The 21,983-nt window shown below is 46.0% G+C and overlaps 1 protein-coding gene across 3 annotated transcripts in view; it reads right to left on the reverse strand.

Moving 5' to 3' along the window:
• Positions 1-21,983, reverse strand: part of SSH2 (slingshot protein phosphatase 2) — an 87,355-nt gene that overhangs the window by 46,380 nt on the left and 18,992 nt on the right. For 2 of the 3 annotated variants that reach the window (XM_053960844.1, XM_053960843.1), the window contains exon 2: positions 13,127-13,170. In XM_053960844.1, the coding sequence (XP_053816819.1) occupies positions 13,127-13,170 (44 nt within the window). Of the gene's footprint in view, positions 1-1,560; positions 1,652-13,126; positions 13,171-21,983 lie in introns of those variants that run through there. The other variant, XM_053960845.1, reaches the window with a different exon arrangement.

Genomic DNA, 21,983 nt, shown 5'->3' on the forward strand with positions numbered 1-21,983 from the left:
AGACGAGCAGCATTTCCCCTTTCTTTTGATCCCTTTCTGTACAGTCTCCAATCCTCGGTTAAGTGTTTGAGCAGTGGGTAAAACAAACACCTTAAAAGCACTTAAATTGTTACCTGGCTACCTACTCTAGCTCAGTAAATCATCTGGAGCTCCAAAGGAAATGTTTCAGCCCACAGTATGTTGGGTTTTTTTGCCACAACTCCAGAACTACAGCAACTTCCCAAAGCCCAGGGCATATGAAGTTTGCATCGTTGCTTTGGAAGAACAGTTTAGGTACATCTCTGTTAAACCTACATTATCAGCAACCGCAGGGAAAGCCCTGATGTTTACAGGCAACGCTGTGAACAGAAAAAATTACTAATTACAAACATTTTGGGTTGAGTATGAAAGGCTCACAGAGACTTAGCTGAACCGATTACCAACTGCAGCAGTGATTGCTAGCGCTCACAAAAGAAGGCACGGAGTCCGGGGACTCATTTCCATATGAAGCATAAGCAGAGATATCTGCTAAAGACTTCGTAAGTGCAAGGCAGCTGCAGTTCTAGCAAGAGCTTCTTGCGACAAGAACACAGTTCCAGGTGGGACCCAGCACTCTATCTGTAAGCCTTTCCTGATGCTTTCAAGAGATAAAACAATCTGTTGGCTTCTTTAACAAGCATGGGTAGACCACAGCGACTATCTCTCTGAACGCCTTATCTACCACCCCATAGCCGCCACTTCCCTCCTTAATCCTTCCAGCCAAACCCCACGACTCAGGCAGTGGCTGTTAACTGTTTATAAATTAAATGATTATTCGTATCTGCATATCAAAGGCGGGGCGAGGGGGGGTGTGCAGCTGGAGAGACTGATTTTCCATGCGGCTTAGTTTGGGACACGGAGACACTGTGCACTTCAGAGCTGCCCAAGACTGACAGTACTGAACAACTGGCAGCGGTCTCTGCCTTGTGACCCGCAGGTGCTGAGTGTAATGTCTCAGACCTGCTCCTGTGGCTCCCACCTGCGACACCCCAGCCCCGCAGTGCCCCTCTGCCGCTCTGCGATAACCCAAGAGATCAGATAAAGCAGCTAATCTCTGCTTTGAGCAAAAAAGACGGCCAAAGTATGCGGGCCGGGGATCTGTACCCCGCCGTCAGCGCCCAGCCTGCTGGCGGTCCCGCACCGGTCCCGCACGGGGAACCTGCGGCTCCGGCGGCAGCAAGCGCAGCCCTGAGCTGCCCAGGCAGCTCCCGTGTAACAGCGAGAGAAGCGCTCGGATGGGACTCGGAGTACTCGCAGTGAAAAAAAAGAATAACCAGGGAAGCGAGCGGTGAGGGAGCAGCAGCCGCCGGGCGCTGCCGGCGCTTATCAGCACTTCCACACTGCGGTGCCGGCCAGGGGAAAGTTTGCCCGGAGGCAACCGGCGGCGGAGCGAACTACGGGGAACGGAACGGAGCGGGCGAGGAGAGAGAGGGGATAGCGGAGTGAGCGCAGCGCACGCCCGGGCAGGGGGAGCCGCCGGGAGCCGGGGCAGGCGGAGCGGCACCGGGAAGGGGAGTCTCGGCGGTGTGTACCGGTACTCACAGCTGGGCGATGGCGCCCTGGGAGATGACGGCGTTGTCGGAGAAGTAGGGGATCATCGCTCCCCGCCGCGACGGCCGCCCTGCCCCGCGGCATCGGCACCGCCGCTCTGCCCCGCGCCCGCCGCGCCGCCCCCGCCGCGCAGGCGCGGCCCGAGGGCGGGGCCAGAGCGGGCCCCACCCCCTGCCCCGCCCAACCCCGCACGTGGCGGCGCGGGGCTGCGGGGACAGGGAGGGGACACGGGGGACCGGGACACGCGGGACCGGGACACACGGATCAGAGACAGGCGGGACCGGGACACACGGATCAGAGACAGGCGGGACCGGGAGGACACATGGATCAGGGGCAGGCGGGACCGGGACACACGGATCAGAGACAGGCGGGACCGGGAGGACACATGGATCAGGGACAGGCGGGACCGGGACACATGGATCAGGGACAGGCGGACGGTCCGCCCCGCTCACGAGCCGGGGTTCAGCTGCCGGTTCCCCCGGCGGGCGGCGGCGAGGGACGGGGCACAGCACCGCGCGCGGGTGCGCCCAGCTTTTCCTTTCCCTTCCCTTTCCCCCCCTCCCTTTTTCTCTCTCAGATCTAGCCAGCGAGGCTGCACGCCCTGCAACTGGGTTTGATGCAGCACGTCAAACGATGTTTTGCAAAAGACAGGCAGCGACAACTCGGGTGCTTAGGAAACGACCTTAATTTCTCTCCTGCAGGAGACGGGGGGGGAAGAGTTCTTGGCAGTAACTTTCATATGCAGAGACGCGACAACTTGCTTTCTGCCAAAGGAGAAGAGAAGCAGCTGCCTTTCAGTGCTGCTTAATCTTTAGCTCCATCACCCCTCGAGAAAAGGAAGAAAGGAAGTTATTTAGAACAAAAGTCTTGTCGTTTGGCTGCTGGGAATTCAGATGTTACAGTGCGAGGGAAACTTAATACGGTTTTCCGCTGGGGAGAGGCGGGGGCAGCTCGGTCCCACCCTGCACTGCCCATCCCAGACCGGCATTCTCCGGCCCTTAGACCCAGCAAGCAGCGCGGGCGAACAACCAAGGAGCCTTGGATTGGAAGCAAGCTCAGTTTTGTGTTTCCCATAGGAATGCATGACATCCCAGCACAGAGGAACACGATATGCCAGTCTTAAGTCATCTGCTCCAGGTGGCACATGCCCAGCAAGGAGGCACAAGTGAGCTGGCAGGGGAAGATGTGAGTTTAAACACTGCTTGTTAATGACATCTGCTCAAGAGCAAAAAATACCAAGGCATCAACTGCAGAGCTGCCCCTGTGATCTAGCAGCAGAGCTGGAAGCCAAAAGCTTAATCAGCTTTATTTCCAATTATTAACTAAAAGTTTCAGAGAAGCAGAGAGAGATTGAAAAAATCAACAGAGTGTGATGGCAGCTGCTTCAGGTCTTGATAGGAGACTTGACAGGAGCGAGAAGACGCTTGTCTGAAAGGTCTTGACTATCTCCACTTCAGGGATGGGCAGAGAAAAGGGCAAAGCAGTGGAGCTTATGATTCTGCAAGTTTTGCTAGGGTATTGTTTGGGTGCAACAATTTAAGCAATGTCATCCTATATAGCCAGGAGCACAGCTCTGGTAATGGTGCCTCACAGCTGTAAAGAAAATGCAGTGCCAGCTTTCTGCAATGCCAAAAACAAAAATCATTTTGTTAGGCAGAAATGAAGTCGGTTGCAAGAAGCAATGGAAAAATCAGGACTAAGAAATGGAGGGTAACTCAATCCTTCCAGAGGTCAAGAGACTGGCAAGAACCTCATATTCAGTAGTAACACATACCACACATTCACAGACTGAAAAACAAGCCCAGAACTTCTGTTCTATTCTAATTAATAACTTAAGGGCTTTATTCAAACATTGTAGAAGACTAAATGTACTTAGATACTGTCCAGACACGTCAGATTTCTTACACATAACTACCATTACAAGACAAGCCCTTAAAACCTGCTGAAAACAAGTGCAGTGATTAACTACAAGCAGCTACTCATAACATATAAATAATAGATTTGTAAATGAATTAGTCCTGGATTAATACAACCATGCACTGCATCTCCATATGCCAGGGAACCAAGTGATGACAGAAATATCCCATTTGTTTTCAGTTTGAACCTTTAGAGAACAGAAATAGGAAATTCTCAAATAAGTTAATATCTTGAAATCTGCACTAAAAAAAAGCTATTTGAACTTGGGTTTGTTGCCATAAAGATTGAAACTCCAGCCTGAAAGTGCCACTGTTTTTAGGTACATGTTAGTGAGATCAGCATTTCATTTCCCACTGTCCATTTGTGGAGACTCAGAGAATCACTAAGGTTGGAAAAGACCTCCAAGATGAAATCAAATCTTTGACCCATCACCACCCTGTCAACTCGACAACAGCAATAAGTGCTATGTTATTTTCATATTTTCCTTTTAACATCAGACTTAAGGAACAACTCTGTTTCTTTGTCAAAGTTGCTTCAATGTTTAGACACAACTAAAAGTTTAGACCCAGTAAACTGATCTCTCAGCATGCAGGAGCAAGGAGCAGGCAGAAAGAAAGGGATGCACGAGATGGAGTTTAGGCAGCAAGTCACAAGACAGCCAAGAAACTGCTCCTGGCTGGAAGCAGGTGCACTCTGCTGGGACAAATACACAAAGAATTTAAAGTGCACAAAATTGCAGTGATGACAGGTAGCAGCCTAAATCACCGCCGTGCTGCAACAGAGCATGTGAGCAGGGCCATTAATCACTGCATGACAAGATGTAAATACGCCTGTCTGGGGTCTCAGGCGCTGCCCAGCCCAGGGCACGAAATGACGCTTTGCTGCAGGGAAAAGGGCACTGCTTGTCTGAGTTCTGCTCAGCATTTCCCACTCCCCAGGAGGCCCCGGGACCAGCGGGGCAGGCGGCAAACCCCGCAAGGCACCGTGACACCACAAGGCTGTGGGGCAGCAGGATCCCATTTAACCTTTGAACACCACACAAACTAATAAACTGGAGTTATATACAGCACGTGAGACACACCATAAAAACACCCATCCCCAAACCTTTGCTACACTAAGCAGCTAGAACCAGTTATGGAAGCACAATGGAAAAAAAAAAATAAGTGTGAGGGGTGTCTGAGCAAGCACTTCAGGAGGGGGGAGCAGGAGGAATGCTACCAGAGCTGCCTCTGGAAAGAAGTTTCAGGGGCTGGAAGGAGAACATGCATGCACAAATCTCTCCTATTGACTCGTAGTGTTCGGTCTGGCAGACAAGGCTGACAACATATTGTTTATTCATACAGTCATAATTTTCCCTGGTGTCTGCATTGCAAAACTCCACAATCACAGCAGCTTGCACAGTACCTTCAGCTGTTTCGCCTTGCTGGTGCATTTTAGGAGTTTTTGATCTTGCTGTGGTGTAACAGAGTACTCCTGTGTCCTACACAGGACTAGCACTTGCTAATGGGCTTCTCCTTGTCCAGCTCAGGCCCCGGTGCACAGTTCAGGCTTGGCACTGGCGTGCCCAGATTTGACACTTGCAGGAGGCATGCTCAGAGCTGGACACCCAGTCGTGTCAGTGCACATAGTCCACATGCAAACAGGGCATTCATCAAGCTTCTGTTTCCATCCAAGATCAACAGCTTCAGGCTGAATTGCTGCTTCTTGTCAGACCACACAAAGGTGTGGGTGTCATCGTGTTCCACCCACTCCTATCCCACAGGGGCTTGCTGAGTGTCTGCTCACATGTTAACATGATTTAATCTGGAGCATGATTGTTTTATTAGGCATCTTCAATTTTTAGTCTACACTAAGGGGGACCTGATGACCTCTTTTCATTTTATAGTACACCTACCAGTGAGATTTTCTCTGGTCCCCTCAGTTCTCTCTTTCTGAAGAACCTTAATGAACACAAAATACTGTCATAGTCTTTCTAACTCCAGTGGGTGTCAAGGGTTGGGTATTATTACACCTGTTTGGACTGAAGTCCAGGTACTCTCTGCAAAAGCAAGGAATGTTCTGTTCCTACAAACATGGAAAATACTAAAGCTGTAACACTGGTCATGTTCAAGGTAAAGGGGACAGTGGGAGGCTGTCACATATTGGAATTTTGCCCATAATCATTATTATCAGTAACACAGAAAAGACAATGCAGAACCCAGACCCATGTTTTCAGGGGATTATGAAAAAACTCGTGAAGCTGCTGTGACAAAGAAACCTCCCCCTCATCCCCAGTACATCCTCTCCCTGCCGAGCAAAGTGCCACGGCCGTGTCTGCTCAGCCACCTTTACTGCACATGTGGAAAGTTTATTCTGTACTGTTCAACAGCTGCTTCCGGTGATATTTATGAAAAGTCACCGAGTTTTAAAAACAACGCGTCCCTGCCCACAGCCGAGCACGGGAGTCTTGCACAGGCACCGCCGGGGAACAGAGGTAGCAAGTTCATTTCCGTGTGCAGAGGTGGGGCCAAGTCCTTTTTTGTTCTCACCGGCAGCTACACTCAGTCTTTGTCCACAAAGGCAGCTGTGTCTGCATCAGCTCTGATGGGAAGAGTCCTAAGGGGTAGCCTTGAAAAACTTGCTGCCACACTGAGCTCTTTGAGGGTCAAAGGACCTGATGACCCTGTGTTTTTGGTGGGAAGTCATCCTTTTGCCATGAGGACACGTGGTTTTAAGCACTGAAGAGAGCTGACAGATGAGTGTGAGTGGATGAAGAATCCAAATAGAGGATTTATTTAGGAAGAGCCTTAAATTAGTGCAGCAAACCTGTAAATAGGTAGAGACCGACTGGCTGAGAGCAGCACCTCATGCACTCATCTCCTACTGCTGCCTCTGCCTCGGAGGAGAAGCTGATCTGTCAGAAGCCTTCTGGATGGTTCTGGCATGGGAGATGAAGACTTCTGTGTTCTGCAGTCCAATTTATCAGGAAAACATGAAGTGATTTCAGTAGCAGCCATCATAAACAAGCCAATGCACGCAGGGCAGAAGGAGTTAGAGGTACAGCACAGACACAAAGCTTTCCCAGTGATAACAGACATACCACCCACCAAGGCAGGGCTTACATACACCAGCTGGATTACACACAGCCAGGGGAACTTAACAAAGTAATTATAAAGGAGCCCATATCTAGTTAAAACAAAACCAAACCAAACAAAAACCAAAAAAAAAAAAAAAAAAAAAAGGCACGGGGAGGCAGGAACAGGGAAAGCACGCAAAACTGTACTTTAATCCTGAAGAACCAGTCAGAACAGGAAGCCACATTCTAAATTTGGTTATTTAAGCTGTCAAAGAGTATTTCTGTTTCCAGTTCTTGAGCAAAGAAATCAGCCAAGTACAGGGGTAGGGAGATAAGCATCACTGAAAGAACAAACCCCTGCTTTTAAAGCCCTTTGGTCAGCTGCCCATCATGATCGATGATTAGGCTGCCTAGTTGAGAATTCAACACCTATTTTGCAATATTATCAGTTCATTAAACCTTTCCCTCACCAGCCCCACATCCAATCACTGTATAGTTTACTTATCATTAAATCTTCGAGGGTCTGACACAGAGAGGTCAATGCTCAATTACACCTTTTTTACAGAGCCTGAAGGAAAGATGACTGAAGGGACCCGAGCAGGGAAAGGGACACAGGCAGCAATGTCTGCTCTCAACAAGCAATGCCAGGTAGGTAATGTATTATTTCAGTGACCTGTGGGAAAGAAAGATCTAAATCCTCCCAAGTGTCAAACCATCCACTCACCCAATTTTATAAGGGAATGTTTTTGATGCAAAGACACCAAAGAGCTGAACGGCAATGAGTCCAGAAACCCTGGCTTAGATTATCAAAATACATTTAAGTGTCGGAAATCCACAAAATGCTGAAAACTCTGAAGATTCATGTTTAACTTTGAAGTTTTGTGAACGTGTCTCACCAGGAAAGGGAATTTCAGTTTCTATTCTAAAGGAACAGAAATCCTTTAGCTTAGAGCACCTGGTTCATGCTCAGCAGAGACAGAAGCACATATGGAATCCTTAAGGCACCTCCTGGTCAACCCCTCCTCTGTGACCCTCTGAAGGAGCACAAGTGCATGGGAGCAGCTGCTCTGGACCCTTTTGGTAGCTGAAGGATCTGACCCACCTTCATTCCTTTTATTTCCCAGCTTGTCCTTGCCCTGTTCCTCATTCTCCTCTGTTCACACGCTTAGAATGACAAATTCAAAACCACTTTTCATATGCATTCAGATTTTGAGCTAGCTCCCTGTGTTTACCTGGTAATTTGGCAAGGCAATGATATTACTCTGCTTGATCCTTCAGCCTGAAGATCACACCTGAAATCATCTCACACATTGTTGTGATCCACAGGTATGTCATCGGACTGGACCAAACACGTTGCAACCACAAACACAGACCTTGCAGTGAATCAGCCCTGCAGATACCTGTTACTAATCTAATAAACCCAAATTTTACTGCCAGTTCACTACCTTTGCTCGCAGTTTAGTGATAAAATAACTGGTATTCAAAAATGAAGGCTACTGTAATGAATCTGGCCCACAGAACTTTTTCTGGTGGTCAGCAGAGCTGGCAAATGACCAGAACTGTTCTTTATCTCGGCATTACACTCTCCCCCAGCAGCTGCAGTAAATGCCAGAGAGAGGCTGAGCTGTCACTGAAAGGAAAGACAGAAAGATGAATTCAGGAAACACATTCTAAAGATAAGGTTCATACTACAAGAGCTTAGTAATCTCCAGCATGGATAAACACACGTTTTCCTGTACAGCACACACAGAGCCCCGTCTTACTCAAGATGGACTTAACAAACTGTCTTGCACACCCAATAAAGATCCAGCTACTGTTCAAGTACCAACAGAATAATTGTTTGGCAGCTGCAGCAGCACGCTAAGGCAGCACCAAGGAAGGTTTAGTTGCCAGAACTCTCAGCACACGGCTTTTGGAAGTGTCTCTTGTAGCACCAGGTAGGTTTTAAGGATAGCCAGGAGTGACAGGAGCACCAAATGGTGATGACACACATCTCTAAAAGTCACAGCAGTCACAGGATGCTGCAGACCCACACACCTCAGTGTGGAGTGTGAATGAGCCTTTGGAAGTGCAGTCAATTCAGTATCACATGATCACCCCCCACTTCTCGCAGGGACTAACACATATTGTACAACAACTCTCAGTTTAAAAATCAAACACGGTGCCTTACAGTTTATTGAGCTGCTGCCCTGTAGAAGAAAGCACATGTACCTATTCCACTTACTCTTTGAAAAGCAACTTTTACACTGCTATAAACCATCGGCTCCTGCATCAGATTGTGGTCTTCTGCTCCTAAAACAAAGGTATTTACTCACAGCTTGAGACCTTGAGGCAACTTGGCACATCCAGCTGTTATCATGCCAATAATCTGATTTGCTTTCCCTCCCGTTCACTCCTGGAAGGAATTATTTTGACTTAAAAAAAAACAAACCAGAAGGTAACCATACTTGTGCTGCAGAAGGTGTGGTTTTTTTTTTTTTTCTTTTTAAATTATAATTTAACACCACATTCTTGCCTCCACTTGAAGAAGGGAGGACAAGCACTTTCTGTGAACATTTTCAGGTAACAAGTTTCAGATTTCAAGCAGGATGTAATTTCTGTGGCACCTGAAAGGAAGGACAGGCTCCTCAGCTCTACCTGAGCAAATGGACTTTAGTCTGACCCACTGCCAGGCCATAAAAGTTCAAAGAATCCTTCTGAAGTCCCTGGCAGCCTCACTAGGCAATATGGCTCACCCAATTTTATATGCTCAGTTACTGAGCAGCCTCAAATGCTGCATTTCAGCAACCAGAGCGGTTTCAAGGCACACAGAAGTGGTAGAATCATGATGGTGTGGAAATAGAGGCACCATTTAAAACATAAACCCCAAAAAGCAAGTGGCAGATCCTGACAGCAAATCCAATGCAGCTGCAGCACCGCTGCTGCCCCGGGCCCCGGAGATGTCGTTTGTCAGCAAAACAAAGATGCTGAATCCTTGCAACCTTGGCACAGAGCACACAAAACCTGAATGTCAATACCTCAGTGGGTGTAAACACAACTCACAGCTCAATACATGTGTGTTTTAGGTAAATTTTAACAACCAGTTTTGGGATGCTGCAAAGAGCTTGTTAACACAGATGCTCCATTAAGAGTGTATTCAATATGTCTGGGGACAGGAGGGATGTGCAGGCCAGTTTAGCTCCACAGCCTCCAGACAGCCTAATAAAAATGTCAGAACATAGTTATGAAGGTAATAAATGTAATAAATAGATTGTTCAGGACATCTGCTTATGCAGCACTGTCTCGGTTCCACTAGCCAAGAGTGACAGGGACTGGCTCGATCAGGGACTCCAGAGCAAGAGCCTGGATCTGTGTCAGGGCTTTGGGGATCTCACCCATAAACTGCATGAATGGTCACTGCTGGACACAGAGCAGGGCTTGGGTGTGAGAAAAAATATTGCAGAAGCCAAGCTGGTTTCACCTATTTGTTCAGCTTCAGGTATTGGCAGCATTAATTTGCTGGGGTTTTTAATAATGGATAGAAGTATTTGTAGAAGTCAGATCTGTGTTCACTATACCCAAGTACTTTCCTCAGTAGGAAAACAAATCATTCCTCTTTGCATCAACACAAAAGAGTTCTTCGACAGGAAATGCCATTTCAAGCACCTTCCAAGGATGACTGCAGAGCACACAGGAACTCTCTTTCTGCACTCTGACAGCTCTTTCCATCTTTTGGACAAAAGTTTAAGCAGATTCTGCTAATTTCCAAAGCAGAAAGCTCCTCAGTCCATGATGGTGCTGTCGAGTGCAGACTTGTCAGGTCATTTGAATGCTCTGTAGAGCAGGTTTATGTTTAAACAGCATTTTCACACAGTTCTCCCTTCTCTGTGAGACCCAGTCCAGGCAATCACAGGCCCCTCTGGTGTTAGATCTTAAAAAGCACAGGTCAGCAAACAGACAGATCATTTTGTTTAAGTATGGTGATCACCTACAAGTTTAAGCTTCTGTTTGTAACTTATTTCTCTGCTTCTTTGGGGGACTGATGCTCTTCATAGTCTCTGCTCAACAAACACTGTCCCTCCTGCTGTCCTGCTACCAGGCTTTCCTGCATGTTCCCCTCACCTCAGTAGATATCCCATACCTCATCAGGGAGCAAAGATAAACAGCAGGAACCTAACACAAGAAGCTATCTAGATTTTGCTAACCACAGGATTAGCAGTGCTGTTGAGCTGGATCTGAGTGTAACATTTCTTCTGAGACAGCAATCCCCAGGCTGTGCAGAGATGTGGGGACACGGGAATGGAAATGAAGGCTCTACCCAATGATTGTCAAGACTGACCACTGCAAAAATCTTCTGACACCAAACAAGTCCATGTGCTTATGCTTAGGTCTTCACTAACTCCCTTGCAAGCATTAACACCTTTGTGCACTAGGATCCTATTTAATAACCTTTGAAAAGTTATTTTATTCATGCAAACACACATTTAGTCCTACCACAGCAGTACTCCTGGCTTCAGTGTCCAGTTACCAGGATGAGTTTGGACATGCCTGATGCCTGACACGCTGAGGTAGCACGTGAACACATTTTCCATCACCGCAGGAGACAAAAGGTCTCCTCATCAGAAGAATTTTACAAACAGCAAAAAAAAAAAAAAAAACCCACCCCAAACAGTGACCACTGCCTGGAGCTGCAGCCAGGTCACCTGAATGAAGCCTCAGCAGAACTGGGCCCTGTCCAGGCAGGCAGTGAGGAATGTCAGGCTACTGCAGAGCACTACCTGAGTGACACTGCAGCTGGAAACATGCTTTTCCTTTTAAGCCAAACTCAATCTGTAGCCTTTTTACTGCCTGGATTTTTAATAGCTGCTACTTGCTATGTTCTTGTGAAAACTGGGGATTAGATATACTCAGGAACTGTTTATGGACATCTGCTGCTCCTCCACAGCAGGACTCCAGGTTCACTACTTACCCCATCTGACTCTATTATTTTTATCCTACTGTAATCAAACACATTTAACACCCACCCCCTTGTTTTCCCCCTGAAGGAGTTTGGTTTTAGTTAGCTCTGTGACCCCAGTAACAGGAGTCACAGAGCTCGGATCACCACATCAACAGCAGGTTGTCATTTCCTACCCCAGGAAGTTATTTCAAATATATTAAAAAAAAATGCTCATTTCAGACCTAACCTACAATGGTTGCTAAGTGCCCACAACAATTAAATACCTCCCATCCCTTCCAATACGTTATGTATACTGAGATCAAGTCATGAGTTGATCTTGTGACTGCTGGAAGGCCAAGAGTGAAATGAAAAATTGGAGTTTAGCTGAGTTCAATTTAAGCCTTTGGGAATTGTGCTTTCCAGCTTTCCTCTCACTCATGAAAGCTGTAAAATGAAGAAACAGCAATTCTTAAATCAACATTTAGGGCTAGAAGACTGAAGTAAACAGGGCAGTCACCTTCCCTGAGCCACAGAACTACAGTGAAATCATGGGAATGTGCAACCAGGACAGCTTTTTCTTTTGCAGATTTATCCAAGTTGGCCCCAAAACACAAAGCCCAGATCTCATTCAAGTATTTGAAATGCTAGATATTATGGCTTCTGTTGCTACCTACTCACACAAACACCATTAAGCAAAGAACCGTAACAGCCAGAGAGCTCATAAAGGGAGAACCATTTCACCTTCACTTCCCCTTTGCTCCCTCTGGAGGGAATCTGAAGCCTTTCACAAAATCTGGATGCAACATTTTAAGCCAAGAAAGTGTTCCTGCCATTGGAGAAGTCACTATACAATTTTTGCTTTTATTAGGTTCAGCTGAAATAATTTTTTTGATGGCTTAGAGGAAAGGAGATAAAGCTTACAACACCCCTAGAAGTCTTACCCTGCAGACTATACCTACATTATAATAATCACCATTACTTGTCACCATTCAATCAGCTGAGTTTCAATGTTTATTTTTTAGCAAATAACATTTACCAAAAAAAGTTCTTCCTGAAGCAACTGAAATCAGCATTTACAAGAGGTGAACACCTCCCTGCAAAACAATCCTAATTAAACAACAACAAAAAAATCCCTGAAAATTCTCAGTGTCTCCTAATTTTGGAGCATAAATTTCACTACCTGCATCAGCAGCAAATATCCACAAATCCACTGAACGTGCTATTTAAGCAGCAGGTGCCTGTATAGATCAGGATCACCCTTGATGGCAACAGTGAGTTTTTAACCAGAAAACAAGAGTTTATTAGTCTGGTTATACCTCTCAGAATACTCTGATGGTGGACTAAATCCTGAGAAGCAAAACAGGACACTGGAGGGAGCTACAGAAACAGCAGTTTGGAGAATATATTCACTGACATCTTTGCCAACTGTTCCCCATATTTATTTTTTAGTGAGCAGTCTGACTTTTCCCATTTCCTGCTGCAGCAAACCCTTTACTAGAACCCATTTTTCAGTAAGGCTCATTTAAGATGGTTGTGCAACATCAACAACAGGCAGAAAGTGAAGTGTGTTTGCAGGACATGTCAGAGGAACAGCAAAAGCCCTGTGGAACATTCCACACAGCAAGGCATCCTCGAGGACCCCTGTGAGCCTGGAGTGACAATCTTACCTTCTGGGCTGGGACCGGCATTCTTCTTCCCCGCTGTCTGCCTCCTGCATGCATAAGGAAAGGAGAAAAACATTAATATCTTTTAAAACATGCAGAAAGCAAAGGTTTGCATTTCACTGGTTTGACTGTGTAAGGCAAGGGGAACTCTCCCTGCTCCTGCATGCAGCTGTCACTAAAGAGGAACTCACTTTCTGCTCAGCTGTCACTTCATGTTCTCTCAAAAGCTTTTTAAAAACTCAACGTTACAGGAATTTTTGCCCCTGCAGGATTTTGCATGCTTTTGCATGGACTTCCAGTGACCCCTGCCAAATATGGCAGGCCAAGAGCCAAACACATAGTTCACTTCTGGGCAAAAATCTCTGGGTTTTTATTACCTTTATGGAGATCATATTAATTCATAGTCCAGTGTCAGCAATCAAGTGTAAAAATCCACAAAACCAGCACGTAATAAACCTGACAAATCAGACTGAGTGAGCACAGAGATGACCAGAAAGGAGAAATTTGACATATTATGCTGCTTTAGATGAGATATTAATATGCACAATCTCTAACGTGCTGTGGAATTTTACTAGGCCTATCTACTACAGCCCAAAGCAATACCTCAGCAGAGAGATCTCAGCAATTAATTCTGCTTCACAGTACATTTACATACGCCCTGCCAGGCACTGGAGATAGGGTACAGGATCTGTTGTATTAGTGAGAACTTACTATGTTTGTGCAGATCCACAGGGAAAAAGCATTTTAAAACATACCAAGGGTTTTGTCAGGGCAGGGGATCCCATGAAAACCAGAGTGCAGACAGAGGAAGGAAAAAGATAATTTTGTTCTTGGTTGCTCTGGGCTTCCCTCCTGCAGGTCTCCTTTGGCAATCCTGCCAGAACATAAGTTCCAATTGAGTTCCCTGTGGGTTTACAAGAAGTTGACTTGGGGAAGCAAGAGAAAGAGGTCAGAAGGGAGGGGAAGATATTTCATTACATGTAAAATTGCTAAAGACATGATGGGGTTTTTGAATAAAAAGTGTGTATTTAGCTAGAGAACAAGTTCCTCAAACTCCAGTAAGGCAAAACAACTGAAAGAGCCCTTGAAGTCTCGTTTGTACTGCTCAGGAACTCAAGCTATGCAAACATTTTTAGCATTATAATGAACAGCCATTTCTACCTGCCAAGAAAAATCCTTGTCACAGCAATTGGCAAGCCTGGTGTGCCATAGCCAAAAGTCCCACAAATGACAGGAGAAGATCCTGAAATATGTAGATCATTATCTTAGCTCCCCTCAAAATTCAACCCTAAGAAGCTCAGTGTGGAGGAGGCCAGACATGGCCCAATTAATCACCATCTGTCTCTGCTGAAACTCTTGCATCTCTTTGATACCAGACATAGATGTAGCAGGTTTGTGTCAGGAGCACATTCTCTCAGAATATAAGTGACTACGAAAACAGAAATGTAGACAAGTGTGATTTGAGCAAGAGACCCATTGCCAGTACCTGGGATGCTGCCTGGAACAAAACTAACCTTTAGCAGCCTCCTCCTCTTCTCTTCAGCAACTCTGACCAGCCTGCAGCCTACTCCTTCCCTGGACCTCATGTTTCGTCCTGGATTTACAGAGTGGTCAGATTCAGGTATCTGAACCACCTTCACCCCATCCACTGTCCCCTCTGCAAATGCATCCATGGACAGAGGGCGTCAAAGAAGATACAGCCAATGCTCCCGTATTTCACATATTCCACTCCAAGTCGCTGCTGCCACTCCCGCTGTGCTGCGGTCACTATGAAATCCTGCAGCCACACAACATCCCCAGATGCCCGTGGGGAGCCCAAGCGGCTGCAGTGACGCCTCTCCCCGCTAGAGGGGAGGGCAGGACAGGGATGTGCCCGCTCAGGTGCCGCTCCAGGGAGGAACAGGCTCCAAGGGGACGCGGCTCCAGCACTGACACGGCCCCTAAAGCCAGCACCTCCACGCCTTCTCGCCATTTCCAGCCTATTTCCAAAGGCGAATAAGTATTGCCTCCAGTACAACAATTCATCAGCCAAGATGCGACTCAAACATTCTTTTCCGAGGACATCTGAAAAGGAACATGCTCAGACAGCATCCTTGGAAAGTGAACGCAGCCATTTGGAGGGGTGACCTGTGACACCACTCCAGCTTTCACAGCTGCCTTTGCACGGGTGGTGGCAAGAACTTTGGATGCTGCCCCAGCTCTGGGTTCCCTGTGCCCTGCAGTACCCGTGATGTGACCAGAGCGACAGACTCAAGAAATGGCAGCTGCCACAAATGCTCCTTGGAGATTCCTGATGCTGGATTGCTCCAGCCTCAAACCAGCCTCCTCCACCAGCCTGCATGGAGGAGGAAGCTGAGCAGCACTGATGAGCTCCAGAGGGAGTCATGCCCTGCTTTCCTTGACCAGAAACAGAGGCCTCAGGGGAAATGGAAGGAATGAGTCGCATAGCTCTAAACTAGGCCACGATATTAAATGCAGTTTAAAGTGAAAGATGAAAAATTCCATCTCTGCTCCTTTCAGGCCATGTAGGACAGAATATGCAAAACATTAATCCTGTTTGTGCTTTGATCCACTGCCAACTATCTGTCATCAAAAGGGCAAGGGAGAGGAGAGAAATTTTGGAGTACTGTTCTGTTCTATACAATGGGAGTCACTCCATGTCACGCAAACAATTCTGCTCTTATAAATCTCCTTTTTGCAGACTGATGTAATGATAAACAAGATTCAATCTCCACTCTTATGTACGGGGACTGGAGCTGTCTGCCTGGATTTAACATCAGGAACATCACAGCAAGTTCCTGTACTGTAAGATACGATTATTAGTCTAAGTCATGCACCTAATAATCACTGCATTTCTATTAACCAAGGAACATTTCACACAGACTACACCCTAAAAATACGTCTTTCAAAGCTTAAAAGGATTCCCATTTAATAACTGCTGGCTATGTATGATTTTATGCCAACATACCTGACTGTATAGACAATGCCTGGGAAGTGTTTTTATCAAGAGTGAGTGGTCACAGCCAGCAAATATCAAAAGAGCACCAACAATTTAGATACTTTGTTGACAAAGTCAACATCTTACTTGTAGCTGTGAGGCGAACACTTCAGACACTACAGAAAATTAGTTAATATAAATCTCCCCAAACCCACAGCAACATTCAGGCGTATCCATGCCATCAGAGGGTCTTTTCACTGAACATGGTCAAACGTCCACCATGTGGACAGCTTTGGACTCAGTCTCAAAGGAGGAACTACAAAGCAAAGGACTGTAATTAAATGAGCACTCTCCCAGCTCTCTGTCTACTCTTGCCCTGCCTACATCCCACCCAGTTGTTCAGACACTCACTAAGTGTCTCTGAGCTGAACATGACCTTTGCTGGGAAGAAGGCAGCTGCTTCAGTCAAATCAGAGGCTGTGCAACCAGGCACTGATCGAGTTGTTAAACCATGCAAATGCTCCTTTCACAGCATCCACCAGTGTCCAGTGTCCCTTTGTTTGGGCTGCAGCCACACAGAGCACTGCACACTTCTCCATACGGGAGCTCTCCTCGTGTGCCAGCAAATATTAAGCAAGTCAGTACAAAAGCCACCCTCCCACAACTATTTCCCAACACAGGGATAACCCAGTCTGGTCAAGTCTTGCAGAGGGTGCCACTGCTGCAGCCACAGCCTCTCCTCTAATGCAACACAAGGCACACAGAAATAAGAGCATCCACCGGACGATCACATTCCTTAGGGCTCAACTCAACTCCTGACACAGACACGTGGTGACAGTGGAGATGCCCTGGGGTACCCAACATCTGCATGGAACTGGCACCAGATGCCCAAAGAAGCAACTCAGTGCAGGCTTATGAAATCCAAGAGATGAGGATCTGTGCATGGACATCAGACAGAACTGAAGTTCAATGCCTTCCAAGATGAAATATTTGATAGATTCCTGTTCAACAGCAGACCCTGCACAAACCTGGTCCTATCAATAATCTCAAATAATCTGCTGGAACAAAGCAAGACAAATGTTTGAGTCGCACTGCCAAATATCTATTACACATTTCTGTAGCAGAGGGACTTTTCTGCAGTAGTCTGAGTTGTATCAATCTCTTAAATAAACTGTGTGAGCAAAAAGCCCACACATGCTGCATTTGCAGTATGGCTGAAGTGCCAGCAACAACACTGCCTGGGAAAACGAAGCAAGGGCTGATTCCAAAACCTGGCTTGATAAAAGGTTCCCTTTTTCTTGCAAGAAGCCCAAGACTACACACAAATCCACTGGGGTTTGAGGGGAGATGCAGAACCATACCAGGTACCACTTCCAGTCTGACCATGTCTAGTAGAAGTTTGGTACTAAAAGGGGTCACTTGGCCACCAAAAAAAAGGGCATCCAGAGTCTGCAAGTTCCACAGCTGCAACATGGAGAACCAGAAATCTGTGGCAGTTTGTGTGAACCAATTTACTCAGTGTATTTTGGAAACCATCAGTGTGGTTGCAATGTGCAAGCACTCACTAATAGAGGATAGGTCTCAAAGCTGAACTAAAAACCAGTTCACTTCAGACTCCATCAGTCTCTGGAGGTGGTTAACCTTAATCATGAATAAAAATTATGAAACTAATTAATAAAGTCACCTAGCATGCTCTAGAGAGGAAGCTTATTGCTACTTTTTGAAATACTTATATCTGCCATCAAACACATTTTAAAGGAGAAGCTGCTACCAGGAAGCCTTTAAGTTTGACATGAAAGTTCTTCAAAAAGCTGAGCAAACCAGGCCACAAACGAGAAAGGGGAGAACTGCACTGTTTTGCATAGAGCTTTTACCTCTCCCGAGCCATAGGGATAAGGGATAAAGAAGCATTTCTCCAGCTGTTGCTCTCTCACCCCTCACTATTTGCATGAAATACTTTGAATGAATGCTGTTTTCCTCCTCACATGTCTTCTGGATTTGAGTTTCCACATAAGCAGTAGCTTTCTGCAGCCAAGTGTTCATTCAGAGGTTGGCATTCCTTCTGGATTGTTTTCTCTATCACTTTGCTATGTCAGTAATTGGTATATTTAGGTCAAAGACATTGTGCTCCTGCTTGGAGAGAGAAAAAAACAAGTTCCTTATCAAAGCTTTCATCTTCCCGCTGGAGCAAAGAGATTTATGCAAACCTTGTTTAGATTAGCACTCACTAAAAACTGCAGAACTAAAACTCAGACACTTCAAGACAAAAATTACAAGCCTTCAACTGGTACAACAAGAGTTAGGATGAGAAATACAGTGTGACACAGCCTGCTACACTACACCACAAGAACAGATTAAAAAGCAGATTACTGTCAACTGAATTTCTGCAGAGAAATCAGCTTGCCTGATGAGGAGTATAACAGCTTTTGCCTTAATCAGAGACCCACCTAAGGGGAAGGAAAAAAACCCATACATTGCAGATATATATTCACTTTAAATATCCCCACATTAAATGTGTATTAATATAGTTTCTCTCTCTAAAACTGTGTAGTAGCACATCTTCTCTAGCCACTTACAGACACTAAAGAAAAAAATCCAGCAGAACTATTGTCTCCCTGAATAGACCTTCCCCTTGACTTTCAGAAGGCCCTTCAGCACCCTGCATGTATGACAGAAAAGACAGGTATTTAATGTAATTATGATACTTTGCTAGATTTAATACCTACCAGAACCCTAAAGGCACCTGCTTAATCTCCTTTTAGGCAAAGCTAGTGACACTGTCCACTGAAAATCTTAGAATCTAGGAGCATTTATTTCCCTAGAACATAACAAATGCTTATGGTAATGGGCCAAGTGTGAGAAGACTCACTGGCTATATAAACACAGGCGCTGGAACTCCAGTTTTCATACTGGAAACTGTTGCTGACGTCAAGGGTATAGTTTGACTAAGACCAAGTCAAAGATATGCATGTGTACACTGGTGAATCTCAGGGCAGGGCTTTTACACAGCCAGCAGTCTGTGATTAAAATGAAATCCCAGCTCCACAGGTTACCACAATGAGCAGCCATTCATTAACCACTCATGCAGGCTGACACATATACATGCATGAAATTGTCCCTCTGCAATTATGCAGGATGGACAGTCACACCTCAGACCCTCTCCAGTCACTGCCTGTTAAAACACAGACCTCACTCAACCTCCCAATGCCCTCCAGAGCTCCCAGAGCAGCCCTGGCCATGCACCTCCTCACCCACAGGGCTGACATCTTCACCTCAGAAGCTGGGCCTGTTTCCAGCTGGAGAGAGACTCTCCTCAACTGCTGCATTAAAAACGTGGCAGCTAGAATTAAACAAGATTGAAGGAGCCTGAAAAACAAACTGGCTAATGAGCCATATGCAGGGAAGTTGAGACCTGGAACTGCAGCTGATACTCTTTTACCATCCATGAGCAATAGGAAAGCATTACAAGGAACAAGGACATAGATCAGACACGGCAGATGCACACCACCAGCTTCTGGGTTAAATTACTTTCCCATTGACACGAACAAACATTTAAAATTGTTTTTTAGAGAGGAAAATATCTGGTTTTCACTTATGCTGAAAGGCTATTTTAGGAGGAGGAGGGTGGAAGGAAGGGAGGTACACGGCAAAGGGAAGGGTCTTTGTCTTGCAATCAGCCATCTTCCTGTTAGCATCTAGTTTACCTTGGTGCACGCTCATTTGTATCCCTGCAGGAGTTATCTCAATTAGAAATCAGGGAGTTATTCTAGGGCTCTGATCAAGCTGTAACTCCAGAGCTTTGACTCTTCCAGAATGTACAGTAGGGTCACTAAAACAATGCCAATCCACCTGCAACATATATGAAATATATTATTCCCATAATGGAACAAGAATAGAGCTATTTGGATACCACTCCTACTTATGTCATAGCTGTGTCCATAAAGTGAAGCTGTGCCAGCAGAGCCCTCTTGTTAAAAGTCTAATTCCTGGTTAGCAGCAGCATAACCAGGCAGAGCTTTTTTTCATTTTGACAGCTTGCCTCAAATTCCACAGACTGAAGCACACGCAGCCATCCCTGAGACGTGTTTCAGCTGCACCCTCACCCCTCACCAGCTCGTAGAGCCCAGGGGCTGCCTGTAACACAAAGGCATCCTTCTCCCTGCCAGAATGCTACAGGAGACTCTCACCCACTCAGCTCCTCTGAGATCCAATCCCTGCAAGTCCCTGTCAAATCTCCTCTTGACGTAAGGAACACACAACACAGAGAATTAGGAGCGGCGCAGAAATCTTCGTGACCTACCCAAAATAAAAGCACCAGCAGCCAGGCCACTCAGGGATCTTGGCATATTGCATCAATAATTAAGAGATGATTTTCTGGATGAAAGATATTCTCAAAGGGGGAAGTTATTTAACACTTATGAAGATGAAATAAAGACTCTGAAAAGAGAACAGAGCAACACTCAGTCTTTGCAAATTCCACAATGCTCAACCTTTAAAAACCAGAGAGGAAATCATTAATATTTCTAATTCTTTACATTGCTTAACCTGAATCTGTGTTCAACGTTATAATTACAAGTTGCAAATTGTTACCTAGCACTTGTAAGAAAAATAACAGGAAAAAAAAAGGGGTATCCAAGCAACTACATTGTACAGCGTGTCTGGATGCAGCAGCATCTGCGTTGGCACTTGCAGGCTGCTATTGCATAACCCTGGATTCAAGCAGGAGCACAGCCGGGGAGGCTCTGCTCTATTGCAGTGACATATCTAGAACAGAAGTGGCTGGTAGAGCTTTAACAGCAGGAGTTTAGAGTCTAGATCAGAACAGGAATTGGCAGCAAAGTCGCTTCACCTCTAGCCTCCGTTTGGGTAAGGAAAAACCCCCAAGTGTTTCAGGCAAAACTTCAAAAGGAATCGCTGGGATAGCTTTCTGTGCATGCAGGACACAAAGCAGAGTCTGTGGAGAGCAGAGGGAAAGGAAAGCCCGAAGATATTCCCTGGCAAGACACTGCAGAGAGAATCACAAGGTACAGAGCGTACTCCTTGTTCACATCCGCCATCCCCGGGGTGCACAGCAGCCTCCCAGCTGCCCCACTTCTGGCAGGGGACTACTACTGCTAGAACTGGGACATAATGCTTATGAACTACTCAGATTCACTCACTTCTTCACAAAATACACCCAGGTATTAGTCTCATGTGGTTGGAATTAAAGCCAGAGCAATTTTCTTGCCCGACCCAAGCTGTTTATAGGCTCTTGCACGTTATTTCTCTACAGTAGGGCTCTGCCTACACTCTTCCAGCCTCCATGCCTACAGCAACTGGAGATCCAAGGGTATAGGGAGTTTCTGAGGGACCAAAAGCAAGCCAGCAAATATAACACCTCCTCAACAGAGGCTGAAGAAATAAAAAGGAAAATGAAGCTAGGGAGTAGAACAGGGTTTTCTAGGATGAGTCAAATACTAGCAGAACAATGTTGCATAACGAGTGCCCCTTGACTTTTGTTATTTCTCCTAGCCAGCTCCTCCAAAAATCTATTTGTTATTGTTTATTTGGGTATCAGTCCAAATTGCTGTGGGAGGAGAGAGAGGAGAAGAGGATATGCTGTCAAGCTATTAATTCTAGCACTGTAGTCATTTAGCACTCTCCCACTATTAACGAATCAGTGTCCTGTTTACTGCAACACTCTAGAGCCAGCCTGAAAGTTAAATACAAAACCAGATGTTAATTAGCCTCTTGCAAAAGTGACTCCAGCACTGTTTCTCCTCAGTCAGGATGAATTCTGCCTTTGCTTATTTACCCTGCTTTGTCCAGACCAGCAGTGCCATGTCATGTCTCTCTGGAGCAGACAGGAGCCGGGGAAGCAGCAGCCCAGCAAGCAGCACACAGCTGGGAGCATCACTCTTGAAATTTAAGCCTCTGCGAAAC

This window comes from Vidua chalybeata, chromosome 20 (genome assembly GCF_026979565.1).
Source record: "Vidua chalybeata isolate OUT-0048 chromosome 20, bVidCha1 merged haplotype, whole genome shotgun sequence".
NCBI lineage: Eukaryota > Metazoa > Chordata > Aves > Passeriformes > Viduidae > Vidua > Vidua chalybeata.